This window comes from Photinus pyralis, unplaced genomic scaffold (genome assembly GCF_008802855.1).
Source record: "Photinus pyralis isolate 1611_PpyrPB1 unplaced genomic scaffold, Ppyr1.3 Ppyr1.4_LG3a, whole genome shotgun sequence".
In the NCBI taxonomy this organism is placed as follows: Eukaryota; Metazoa; Arthropoda; class Insecta; order Coleoptera; family Lampyridae; genus Photinus; species Photinus pyralis.
In genome coordinates, this window is record NW_022170509.1 from 22041538 (window position 1) to 22055126 (window position 13589).

Genomic DNA, 13589 nt, shown 5'->3' on the forward strand with positions numbered 1-13589 from the left:
TTTTTGAAAACAATGTTGGCTTCCACTCCAAATAGCGTTTAAATATCTTCGGAATGCGTGGGTCGATCGGACTGAAATGTAATGAGATTAAAGGGGACATTAGTCACATCGACTGGTAAAAAATATGGTCCAAATCGGTCAAGTAGTTTTTCAGTTATCGCAACGAAACCATTTTTAAAGAGGTGGGGTTGCGTCAGGGGTTGCGTTGGTCCACAGTTCACATTTTTAACTGATCTGAACCATTCGATCACAACTATGATCCAATTGAGGCAGTTTATTTTGGATTTATTATATTGTTTATAGTTTGGCCGGCAAAAATTAAAAAGTGATTGCAACATTTTTCCCGGGAATCTTTCATTATCTTATTATTTGTACAATAAAACGTCTATTGGCGTTTTTTTTTTAAAAAAAAATGTTCCTTTATTTCCGCGCAAGTCGGAAGATAAATATCGTTCGTTAGACTACTTCCTCTAACTAAACGATCTAGTTCGGTCAACTTTTCCATACGTCCGTCGACGGTAGGGCGACGAACAGTGTGTACAAAGGGCAGAGACGTAATCAAAGCGAGCTTATTACTTGCGCTTACTGGGAATACACAATACACAGTAAAAAATCTATTATTTACCGCTCAAAAAACGGCTTATTGTTACACGAAGAACATATCTTCGCACCTATGAATCAAACCAACAAGCGTTCGGACCTTAATAAATTGTGCCATAAGCGTAGAATGGAATAACATATCTCTAAACATCATACATTTCAAGGAATAATAGATACCTAAATAAGTACAAGCAAACAGTAAACATTTGGCAACGCTGGGATTTCTGCTGTGATATTTATAAACTTCTAAACAAGTAGTTGCCTTGAAATAGCTCCTTAGGCGTAGCGTACGCCAATAAAATTGAGAAAAAGCAGTAAAATTTGTTAGGCAACACACAATACATATGCAACGCTATTCTCTATGCCGTTGAATCTCTTATTATGGTTACTCTTTGCGAAGACTAAGCGGAAAGTAAGAATTTAGAGATCAAACCTTGAATTCATAAAACGGAGCGTTCTAGAAACCCTCATGGGTATCGTAGGTCCGGTCCTCTTTAGTGGTTTCTAGGCAATATCCAGAGCTTTCTGGTTCTTATCGGAGCTTTGTATTTCCTAGCAAACCTTGCTCAGCTCTGTCGCGGGGTCCAAGTACTACTTTTACATGACTGAACCAATGTGGGCGATATGAGAGGCTTGGTGCAAGGATCCCGCGCATACCGATATTTTTGGTTTTGCGCATGCGCAGTGTCAACAATTTGGTTTAACGCCTGTGCAATGTTAACTTTTTTATTTATGAAAATATTTATATATGTAAACACTAGGAATGTAAGTAAAATGTTTTCAAAATATGGTTTTGCGCATGCGCAATGCCAACCTTCTTATTTACGAAAGCATTTCGATGAAATTTGTTACATAGGCACGTGGAATAAAAGCAAAAGCACCAGAAGACATTAACAAAAAAACACACACGGTCGTAAACACACGCCATTGCGCCTTTTAAAAACTTTCCGCATTTCAAGAATTCAAGAAAGGGGAGATATTGCCATAAAAGCTACAACTCTCTCAATGGCTGTTAACAAAAGGACCACAGTTTTAGTTTAGAAATTTAGAATCAAGTCTGAATAATCTGTATAAACATTAAATTCTTTTTAATTCTGAACAGAACTAATTCCCTAAAGTCTGAGTGCAAAATATTATAGGTGGACAGAGCTGATCTAATAGTGACAATATAAATGTCATTCTGTTAGGTGTGATAATGAAATGAATAACGACTGGCCAAAAGTCTTGGTTCTATAGAAACTTTAATTTTGAGTGGTTTAACACATTTTATTTCATACCTTAAAAACGGTCACGAAAATAAAAGGTGTTTAATTTTTATGTGTATACCTGTATGCAGTGACCAGCATCTGATTCATTTTAATATTTCAGCTCGACCGACCTTCTTAAACTTAGGTTTGAATCTGAATTCGCTGCGATTGCAGCAGCCAAGTGGAACAGTGAAACGTATGTCCTCTTGTATGCTTGCATGCTAGTGTTGTTCCTCTGTTGACACATTGTTTTATTAATTTTTCACTCACTCAATTGGTTCATCTGCAATATTTTTTCTTAGGTTTTTGCATCAGTTTTAGGTGTCCGTTCTGTGAATTGGTATTATTTTTGCATGCGTTCATGTCGTTTTCTTCTTCAATTAAGCACAATTTGTTTAGTAGGAATGACATCGCCCGCGAATCCGAAACTGGGATTGCGAATGACAACGTTACACGAAGAACAGCTTCCTCTCCCAAGAAAGCATTCTCTCGAGTTAATTACAGATGAAAGTTGTGAGGAAAAATACAACTACATCGAAGATGGCAATACGAGATATATGGTAAAACATTATTAGTTCGCAGCATTTTGTTTTAATATTGTTTTTAGGGGTCAAATAAATCTGTATCAAATGGAAGGAAAACTTTACCGACATCGAGAACATTGGATTCGTTGGTTGAATTAGCTCCGAAGACCAGTACACCATCTGCCAGCTCAAGCGGTTATGGCTCTCAAGCGGTATCATCTACAAATCTATCCAGCGAGGACTCAATGTCTTTGCGAAGCATAAGTGTAGATGACACTCCAGATTTTGAAAGCCGTCCTCCATTAACTATCGATTTAAAACCGGTCACAGAAGTAGTTGATGTTAATGCAGATGAAGAACAATTTGATAATGAGGTAGCTATGCATTAGAACGATTCATTTCATTCCTTGTGTGACTGAATGACTGTCAGAGTCGGATTACTACTATTCTCATAATTTGACAGTGATTTCCTCCTAAGAAAATTGCCTTTGCTAAATTGTCTCGTGATTCTTGTATGACCATAGTATCACACATTAAGCGATTTAGCATTTACAATGATTAATGTTTCAGAGTGAAATTCATTACAACAAATTGAATGAACCACAAAATTGCGATGACAGCTTATTAAACGAATCAAATCACCATGGAACATCCGGCGTGCTATCTGACAACACATCTGATTCCCCATCAGAAAATGGTGTGTACAAAACGAACATGATACCTGGCAAGGTGACGCGTCGGCGGAAATCCAATCCGAAACCTCACCATTTAACTCAGCAGCAGAGAGCTTCTTTTCCTCAGGCCCGTCCACTATTGTCCGAAAGTAAAGCGGCGCAACATCAATTAGAACAGAACGTTACGTTAACGAATAACGATGAAAGTTTACACAATTTTGCGGATAGATTAGAAGGTAGGTAAATAGGAATTTTTATTTTGTAATAAGGAATTTGTTGTCTGTAGAAGATCGTGACAATAATTTCGGTTCCCGTCCTGATCTTAACAAATTGGCAGATGTACCCGTCCCCGATTGGGTCGTTATAGGGGAAAGTGTGCTCATTCGTCCATACAATTCGTCGGGGGTAGTTGCTTATATAGGCCCAACGGATTTTGCAAGCGGAACATGGGTTGGTGTTGAATTAGATGCACCAAAAGGTAAGTAGTTTCTAGCAAAAGTTGGAACATACCCTTTTCTAGAGACATTTTTTATAAAGCACTCTTTGAAAATTCATTTCCTTGGAGAAAGACCAGTCCTAGGGAGTCTGTAACTTTATTAGTGGTTGCTTTATTTTCATGCAGTTCATGTGTCCTTTACTTGCTACTGATGACTACAATCTGCCATGTAAAAGTATTAGAGTAACAAAGAAGTTATTCATTGCCTAAGTACATAATATAATTTAAACAAGTAATCGTAAACGATTTACAAAAAGCGCATTTCCACTTGCATTCATTTCCCATTTGTAAGATGCAACTTCTGTTAGAATTGGGAAAAAATCCTGCCACAAATAAGCAAATTAGCGTTGCAATCCATTTTTGACGGGCTACTTCAATGTCATAAGAAACCTACCCTAAAATTTCAGAAGGATCGGTTCACAAATATCGAATGTGGGCCTGGGCATGCGCAATAATTCGGCTGCCCCATTCCAAAACACAGTAACCAACATTTTTTTTTGATAATAATCACTTTCAGATACTGTATCTTTTTAGCTAACCAGGATAGCTCTATATTCTACCGTTACAGAGATAATTTTTGCCAGAACCCAGCAACAGTATGTGGTACTTACTGTGTATTGACATGAAAACCAAATTTAACACAAATTCATTCTCATCTTAATAAAAATGCATGCGCAAACAAATTTTTTGATTCGGAATTATGATTACTAGGGGTGGTCTCAGGCGGTTCCTGCACTGCGACACTTTGGTCCATTTTATTCCCCGGTATTTCCTATCCTTCAAGAATACCTGTATCTTTAATAAAGTCTGGATAGGACGAACCTTTGTTACTTTCTCTTGTGTAATTTTCTCAAGTAGGTGTTCCCTTGCGATTTGGATCCTATGAATGGTTTTGTGCTTGCCGCTTTCACAAGTTCGTCTGCAACCTGGTTGCTTGCGATTTCCACATGTCCAGGTGCCCATACTAGTGTTACATCTGCTTAGTGCCTTTAGCACTTGTGTGCATTCAAGGACTAGTCCCAAATATGCTGTCTATAACTATAAAGATTTTCTTTTTGGTAAGGTTCTCTTTTAATAGTTGAGCAGCTGCCATCAGGATTGCATATACTTCGGTTTGGAGCACGGTTGTTTTTTGTCTTAGGCTTACAGAGCCTCTCAATTGCTTCCGTACACTCCACAGCCAGTGCCTCCATAGTTTTTGAACCATCTGCGTAACACAAGATTCCATTCAGCTTTACCTTACTAGAATTATCCTCTCAGTCATATGGGCTGTAACTTTTTGGCCCGATAGTCTACGAGCTGAACTTTTCTTATATCCTTAAAAACATGTGCACCAATAGTGATCGAACTTTTCTAAACAAAGTTATCATGCACACGGACAGACTGCGCAATATCACCTTTCTTATTTATACAGATATTTTTTTTAAATTTTAACCACAGATGCGCCTAGTAAAGACAAGCATATCGAATATTGTAAAAATCAGGTTTTTGCGCAGGGGCAGCGCAATGCTAAGTTTCTTACTTATAAGAATATTTATGCCACAACTTATTTTCTCTAGTACAAATAAATAGTCCGTTTCATGACTTTCCGGGAAGTACTGATCAAATCAGGAGAGATGCGCTAAAGTTGTTCAGGTTAAGACCAAAACCTTGGTTTTATTTCACATCAGAAATAGAGGAACACTTCAAAGGAATATGGTGGTATCCACTACAAAGAACCCTTTTCATTTAGACAATAAGTCAAGTAAAAAGTAATGGCGTATTGAGAAAAATGGGCACGTAACCAACATGAAGGCAAGATCTTCATTGAAAAGGAACGGGCACACATGTCCACAAGATCAAATTAAGCTGTGGAGCAAGGTGCAAAGCGTGAACTCTAGCGACAAGAGAATGAAGTAAGGTTAATGAAACCTTTAACACTCGGATGGCCTCTAGCGGCGAAAATAAAGAACTAAGGTAATAACAAATCTGCCATAGAAATAACTTGCATCTTAACTGCTTTACAATGGAAATATCTAGATGGCGTAAAAATATACAAAACATACCATCGGCACCCAAATTTTTCTGCCTATGCCGGGTTAGTGAAGTTGTATGGGATATTAGTATTTTTTATATCCTACATGTATCAATAAAATTGTTTAGGCAACACATCTTACACATACAATAGTATTCTATATAGCGTTGCGTCTCTTACTTTGGGTACTCTTTGGATGTAGTTTCCTATAGAAACAATTGAAATAGTGTGTTAAAAAATAAAAATAACTTTCTTATTTGTGGACCATACTTTCTGAAATTTTAACTGAAGATTCTTCTTACAAAAGCGAATTGAAAACACAGCACACAAAATATATTGCGTAGGCAGGTGGATTTTTCCCAAATGTGCACAGGAGGTGCTTTTCAAAAAACGTTTTTCGTCATTTTAGTTAAATAACTGAAAATGAATTTGTAACTAAATTTTTCGGACAATTACTTAATGTAGAAAAACTTGTTAATTAATGTGTAATATTGTACAAATTTTCAGGGAAGAACGACGGTTCTGTACAAGGAATCCATTATTTCACCTGTCGTCCCAAACATGGTATGTTCGTTCGTGCGGACAAACTAATCTTGGATAGAAGAGGGCGTGCGATGCGAATGTACAAGGCCGAATCGCAGAATAACTCCTCACGAAGTAAGCATCTAATGTAGATGAGGTGTACCTAAGCGTTAATGTTAATTTGTAATTCAAGGTGATAAGTTGCCACGTTCCCGTTCTAAGGGCGACTGTTTAAATATCGTAGGTACACGGTCAAATTCTAAGGCGAAATAAGCTTCTACCTCATTACTACGCCCCTCCAAAATTCCACCCGTTGCTTTCTTTTTAAGATGTATTTTAATACACACACGTGATTGTGTAGCTGTGCCGTCCATATGCATGTGGCATAGAAAAGTTTCCGTTATTCTTTGTCAAGAGATTTCGATCATTTCTATTAGCAATATTTTTAGTGAATGGAATCGTTTTGTACATTAAGTTATCGCACTCAAAAGTATGTGGATCTCACTATAACGACATACTTCAGTGTCTATTGTAGAAAATTTGTGCAAAAGTCGAGATGTGTATTAATATTTGGCGCAATACTCTTCGTTGTGCGTTTTTCTGTTTAGACAGTCTTAATACCTTATCAATGATGATTTTACTAGGGATACATAGAAAGTTTTGAAACCTGAACCACCAGTTTGATTTCGTCCAGTATTAATTGAACTCAAAATTATCGCCCAAGACAATTATCGAGATGTTACGTTTTTAGGAAATGACCAGTTTTTGTATTTCTTACAACGACATTCTCTAATCTTTCTGTGATATTTGAGTTGCATCCTTTATTTTCTAAACATATCTTGGGCAGCATTAAAAGTGGTTTAGTGACAACAGTTTAATTGCGTTTGCGTTTTAAAATGTGCTGTATAGTAGTAGAAAGTAGTTGGTTTTACATAGATTTTAGAAGCTAAGGTGATATAAAGGTATTTAAATACTTCTATGTGTGTTTGTAGACGATAAGTATATTATGGTAGCTTTTTATTGTTTATTAAAAAATGTTCTATTTTATTAATTTACATTCCCATTGTAAAGTTGTATATTTTTGGAACTCGATCTAGTCCTATATATTCGTTTATGCTCAGTGATTACGTTTATTTTGTTATTAAGATCTATATTCACATTTTTCATCTGACATCACTAAAACGTGCGCGTCTTGCCTGTAAATTTGAACAAGTAATTCACATACATTTGTCCATTAAAACAATTTCTGTCCAGTTCTCAATAATACAACATTAAATAATTATGTAAGTGCAGTTATCTTAAAAATTGGTGTATAAAATTATCTTATAAGTAAGGATAAGCTGCACACATTTACCATATTCCTCTACAATCACTTTTTAATGAGAATGGTGGAACCGTAATTGTACTCTGTGTCACATAAGTAGTAAAATATGTGCAAATGTTAGTCATTAGAATGTAATGTACAATAAAGATACACTAGCTTATTTTATAATTTATTTGAAAATGTAAGTACGATCATAGTAGTTTAGTACTTATTTGATACCGGCATGTTTTACAATTTGTCTAGCGAGAACCAGTATTATTTCAGAAAAAAATTCATTTATAGTGTTTCCATTTATCCAAAGTGACTGTCTACTTTTATATTTCAAGCATATCCTCGTAATCTATACAATAGCTATGGATTAAAATTGTGCCTTTCGATTTCATTTTTTAAATATTCTTTGGTTGACTCATTTGATTTCTTTTTGCATCCAGCTGCATTTAAACTAGCCTAAAAATAGTTGACAGTCACATTTACGAAACTAATTTTTTCTTGCCTGAGTTAAATCTTCGATTACAGAGTTCCTATAAAAAAAAATAGAGCACTCTAATGTAACAAATGGAAACACTTTTTTTAATTTATGGATACTTTGCACCTCAAGTGGAGCAAATAAATCTAATAATGCACGATAATGTTATAATTTTAATTCGGAACTGTATGCAATTGTAGAACTTGAATTTAATTCTATGTATACCAAATTGTATATTTTACTTGTAAATATTGGTTGTTTTCCTTGAGCATAGTTTTTAATAAGGTTGCTTCAATTTTGTTAATAGTTTTACTTGTTTTCTTGTTATTTATTTACCTAGTAATAATTTGCCATGTAACTAAATGTTATTTTACAATAGGTGATTGATTATTTTTGCTATTGTACATTTTTGTTGTAACTTTTTTATGAATATACATATTATAAAATATTAAATTATTCTAACATACAATGTTTTATAGTAGAATGTAATTTTTGTAGCAGTGCTACTTTAAGCAATTTTAAATAAAGATAAATATGATTATTTTATTCATTCTGGAATTATTAAAGACACCTTTTGTGGTCATCATAGTTTACAAAATACCATTTTTCTTTTTGTTTTATTATAAACGCAATTGGTATGTGAATATAATTCAATCAGTGCTGGTAAAATTTCAGAATGTTGGCGCATGCACCTTTTCTCTCTGCGTTATTAGGTTTGTGTGTGGTTGTTGGGTGTGTGGAAAAATGAATTCGAGTCGCATTCATTATAAGAAAAAGGTTGAAGTAAAGTTAAGGTCCTTTGTAGTGTGGCAGTTACACTGTAACGAACCACCCTTTTTTTTCATGAATTTGGTCAGAATTAAAGAATGGATGAAACCTGCGTGTACATGGAGGAACTGAAACTGGCTCTTCTTTAAGAAAAACTGTAACTTTCAGATCTATTGATGAAGCAGTTGCTTTAATTTGTAGCATCCTTTTAGCTGGTGCTGCTGTAGCTAATTATTCAGTTTTCGAATTGTTTCCATAGAGATATTTTAATTATTCTTGCAGCCCGACAAGCTCTGGATATTTGGAAGACAAGAGAAAATTAATATTGGATGATTTCAGTTAGTTATTAAACAATTTTCGTTTCCCATTGTTAAGCACTAAACCTGCAAAGCAGCTTATTCAGGTACTTATTGATGACCTTTTGCGGTTGATCCGACATTTCAGGTAACAATTAGTGTCAATTAATCAACGAATTTGGGAATTTTATCTCTGCAAAGCAAGTACCTAATCATAATTAACCGTCAGTAATTAGATGTATTGCAGCAAATCAGGTTGTGTTTGGTGTTAAATGAAGCGCGCTTAATTGGCATGAATTTTAAGACTATAAATAAATAAACCCATAAAGAGCGTCTAAAAAAACGGCAGAGCACCTCGGCGTGACCCCACGGAGTCTTTGGATTTGACCCATTTGCAGGGGCGGACTGGCACGGGGGGGCGGGGGGCGATTGCCACCTAGCCTGTAGATCATAATGGCCCGTTGGAAATTTATAAGTATGTGCTGTATTTAGTTTCTTGCACTATTAATAAATTATTAACACGTTTCTCTAATTGGGGTTGATGTTAGGTTGTTAAAAAATTCTGTTTTAATTGAAGTGTTTTACAATGAATTTATCATTTTTTGTCGTAGTATTTTGAAAGTGCTGAAATACAATGATAGGCGACGCACCTCGTGTGGATTGTATTTTGTTACTTTTAATTATCAGCTGCAATTTTAAAAAAACTGTATGGTAATTGATTTTCGAGAAAGGAGTACTTTAAAATGTTTTTGTGGTGCACCTCAGAGCTACACTACACTAATACATTAATGGCCCGTAAGTACTCAGTCCGCCCCTGTGTATAACCTTCCTTTTTTACCAAAATTCAACTACACCAAAATTTCTCGGGAAAACACTTTTTCTTATTAATTTGGGTGCGTAGATTCCAAATCAATTCGTACTTTTTCGATCAGACTTCTCAATCAAAAGTTATAGACTAGAAACCAATTTCGAAAAAAAATTCAAAGGGCTGTAACTTTTGAACTAGTAGCCCAATCTTGGAACTGTTTGAAATTATGGATTCTACAGGCAACATTCTATAAGAAAATTTTTTTTCCGGGTCGATCTGAGACAATTTTTATTTCGGGGTTCAAAAAAAGGCAGTGTATAACCTTCCTTTTTTACCAAAAATCGACTACACCAAATTTTCTCGGGAAAACACTTTTTCTTATTAATTTGGGTGCGTAGAATCCAAATCAATTCGTACTTTTTCGATCAGACATCTCAATCAAAAGTTATAGACTAGAAACCAATTTCGAAAAAAAATTCAAAGGGCTGTAACTTTTGAACTAGTAACCCAATCTTGGAACTGTTTGAAATTATGGATTCTACAGGCCACATTCTATAAGAAAATTTTTTTCCGGGTCGATCCGAGACACTTTTTTTTTCGGGGCTTAAAAAAAAGGCAGTGTATAAACCTTCCTTTTTTACAAAAAATCGACTACACCCAAATTTCTCGGGAAAACACTTTTTCTTATTAATTTGGGTGCGTAGAATCCAAAACAATTCGTACTTTTTCGATCAGACTTCTCAATCAAAAGTTATAGACTAGAAACCAATTTCGAAAAAAATTCAAAGGGCTGTAACTTTTGAACTAGTAGCCCAATCTTGGAACTGTTTGAAATTATGGATTCTACAGGCCACATTCTATAAGAAAATTTTTTTTTCGGGTCGATCTGAGACAATTTTTTTTTCGGGGCTCAAAAAAAGGCAGTGTATAACCTTCCTTTCTTACCAAAAATCGACTACACCAAAATTTCTCGGGAAAACACTTTTTCTTATTAATTTGGATGCGTAGAATCCAAATCAATTCGTACTTTTTCGATCAGACAATCAAAAGTTGTAGACTAGAAACCAATTTCGAAAAAAAATTCAAAGGGCTGTAACTTTTGAACTAGTAGCGCAATCTTGGAACTGTTTGAAATTATGGATTCTACAGGCCACATTCTATAAGAAAATTTTTTTCCGGGTCGATCTGAGACAATTTTTTTTGCGGGCCTCAAAAAAAGGCAGTGTATAACCTTCCTTTTTTACCAAAAATCGACTGCACCAAAATTTCTCGGGAAAACAGTTTTTTTTATTAATTTTGGTGCGTAAAATCCAAAACAATTCGTACTTTGTCGATCAGACTTCTCAATCAAAAGTTAGACTAGAAACCAATTTCGAAAAAAAATTCAAAGGGCTATAACTTTTGAACTAGTAGCCCAATCTTGGAACTGTTTGAAATTATGGATTCTACAGGCCACATTCTATAAGAAAATTTTTTTTCCGGGTCGATCTGAGACAATTTTTTTTCGGGGCTCAAAAAAAGGCAGTGTATAACCTTCCTTTTTTACCAAAAATCGACTACACCAAAATTTCTCGGGAAAACACTTTTTCTTATTAATTTGGGTGCGTAGAATCCAAATCAATTCGTACTTTTTCGATCAGACCTCTCAATCAAAAGTTATAGACTAGAAACCAATTTCGAAAAAAAATTCAAAGGGCTGTAACTTTTGAACTAGTAGCCCAATCTTGGAACTGTTTGAAATTATGGATTCTACAGGCCACATTCTATAACAAAATTTTTTTTCCGGGTCGATCTGAGACAATTTTTTTTTCGGGGCTCAAAAAAAGGCAGTGCATAACCAGGGGCGCACTGGCCCGGGGGGGGAGGCGGGTGGTGACTGCCACCTGGCCTGTAGATCATAATGGCCCGTTGGAAATTTATAAGTATGTGCTGTATTTAGTTTCTTGCACTATTAATAAATTATTAACACGTTTCTCTAATTGGGGTTGATGTTAGGTTGTTAAAAAATTCTGTTTTAATTGAAGTGTTTTACAATGAATTTATCATTTTTTGTCGTAGCATGAAAGTGCTGAAATACAATGATAGGCGACGCACCTCGTGTGGATTGTATATTTTGTTACTTTTAATTATCAGCTGCAATTAAAAAAAAACTGTATGGTAATTTATTTTCGAGAAAGGAGTACTTTAAAATGTTTTTGTGGTGCACCTCAGAGCTACCCCCCCACCCCTCCCGCCTTCATTACTACACTAATACTTTAATGGCCCATAACCTATGCAATTCCACCTGGCCCGCAGTTACCCAGTCCACCCCTGTTCACTTGTATTACTTATGTGTCTGTTTTCTCTTTTTGTTTTTTGGTGAAAATAAACCAACTATTGCGATTGGTATTTAATCGACACATCTTCCCAATAAAATATACAGACATAACTGTATTTTTTGTGGATTTAATATCAATCGCAATATTTCATATAAGTAGTGCCCAAACACGCATCTTTCACATGCATATTTATTGCTCTATCGTTATTGCTAATAACACAAGAAATATGCAAAATCCATGCTAGATAAGTATTGCTAATTCACACGTTTTGGTACATACAGCATGGATGGAAAATGTGTGTGAAACTGAAGAAAAGTGTGACCATAGGATTGACTAACTGTATTACATAAAATTAAAATAATGCTTACTGATTAGGTACGAAGAAACCTTGGGGTATCGTAACGCATCAAAATGTCCTCTAGTAACTATAGAGTACTCCCTTATTAAAGTAACTAGACGGATGCAGAATTGCGTGAGATCTTCTTGCATTAATCTGAAAGATCGGAATGTAGTTAACAATACTGGAATACGAAAACGTACCCTTCTACTAGTTCGCGTATTTTCTTAATAATAACATTCGAAAAAATTTCGTTACTGTTGCAAGGCTTAGACGAGATTACGTGACGATATATGTAATAAATATAATGTTGAAGAGCTGACCAGTTCTTCAAGGGTGCTGGCTTAGCATTTCGCACTTCATTAAGAAACGCGTTAAGTATAATTTTTTCGGATTCCAATGCGAGCGTATCTTCCGTACAGTTTTGGAGGGAGTCTTTGTTTACCGACTGAAAGCAAGGCTTAGAAGTACATCTGCATATAACAAAAAAATGAATTACTTTATCGAAGAATTTGAAAAAGTAATCAGTGTCGGCTATTAAAGGTTTCGATGTAGGAGACGAGTTGGATGCTCCATGCTCCTCCAAAGTGGCTCCGTTTTCGAAATTGTTCAGTTCTAACTCAGAATCTTTAGAAAATAGATTTCCCATTGTGGGAAATTGGTCCAAATTAGTCGAGATCTCTTTTTGTTTGTGGTCAATTTCAATGTCACTCATTATGGACATCTAGTTTAAGCTAAAACATTAAAATAACAAACGAATCTCGCGATTGAAAAAAACGATCGTGAAGTTAAACAACCACTTTTCTAATTGTAGTAACAATTCGTGAAAAATGGAGTCAAAAGATCATGCGTGTGAGAGACCATTCGGGAAATTGAGGTGTGTTCAAAATAACCTGAAAGTGATGTTCACAATCGCCTTAATACATCATTAATTTCATAGATGTCAGGGAGTTTGCTTTTTTTACAACCGAAATTATTCATAGACGAAATAACGTCCTTATATTAGGCAGGTCTGAGACCACACCAAAAACTTTTAATTTTTGAACACTCTAATGTTCGTAGGACCAACAATTACAATGCTTAGAAAGAAGACTCGCACTTTCATCTTATTATTTAACCATGTTCTGAATCCGTCACATGGAACTGCTACTACCGAGACGATGATTATTTTGAGAAAGAACAATTGACTACTATT

The 13589-nt window shown here is 35.3% G+C and overlaps 2 protein-coding genes across 13 annotated transcripts in view; one reads left to right on the plus strand and one right to left on the minus strand.

Annotated features, from left to right (window-relative positions):
* The window catches only part of LOC116165972 (kinesin-like protein KIF13B), a 51713-nt gene extending 44152 nt beyond the window's left edge, over positions 1-7561 (plus strand). For 6 of the 12 annotated variants that reach the window (XM_031480752.1, XM_031480756.1, XM_031480758.1 and 3 more), the window contains 7 exons: positions 1969-2043; positions 2247-2407; positions 2455-2745; positions 2942-3281; positions 3332-3523; positions 6063-6212; positions 6271-7561. In XM_031480752.1, coding sequence (XP_031336612.1) covers positions 1969-2043; positions 2247-2407; positions 2455-2745; positions 2942-3281; positions 3332-3523; positions 6063-6212; positions 6271-6350 — 1289 coding nt within the window. In that variant the 3' untranslated portion in view covers positions 6351-7561. The remainder of the gene's footprint in view (positions 1-1968; positions 2044-2246; positions 2408-2454; positions 2746-2941; positions 3282-3331; positions 3524-6062; positions 6213-6270) is intronic. The other 6 variants (XM_031480754.1, XM_031480757.1, XM_031480755.1 and 3 more) reach the window with 5 other exon arrangements.
* Positions 7562-12351: 4790 nt separating this feature from the next.
* On the minus strand, positions 12352-13263 carry LOC116165908. The gene is made up of 3 exons (XM_031480661.1): positions 12894-13263; positions 12598-12842; positions 12352-12550 (listed from the first exon to the last, which is right to left on the minus strand). The coding sequence occupies exons 1-3, from the start codon at positions 13116-13118 to the stop codon at positions 12400-12402; spliced, it is 621 nt and encodes a 206-aa protein (XP_031336521.1). The 5' UTR covers positions 13119-13263; the 3' UTR covers positions 12352-12399.
* Positions 13264-13589: the final 326 nt, after the last annotated feature.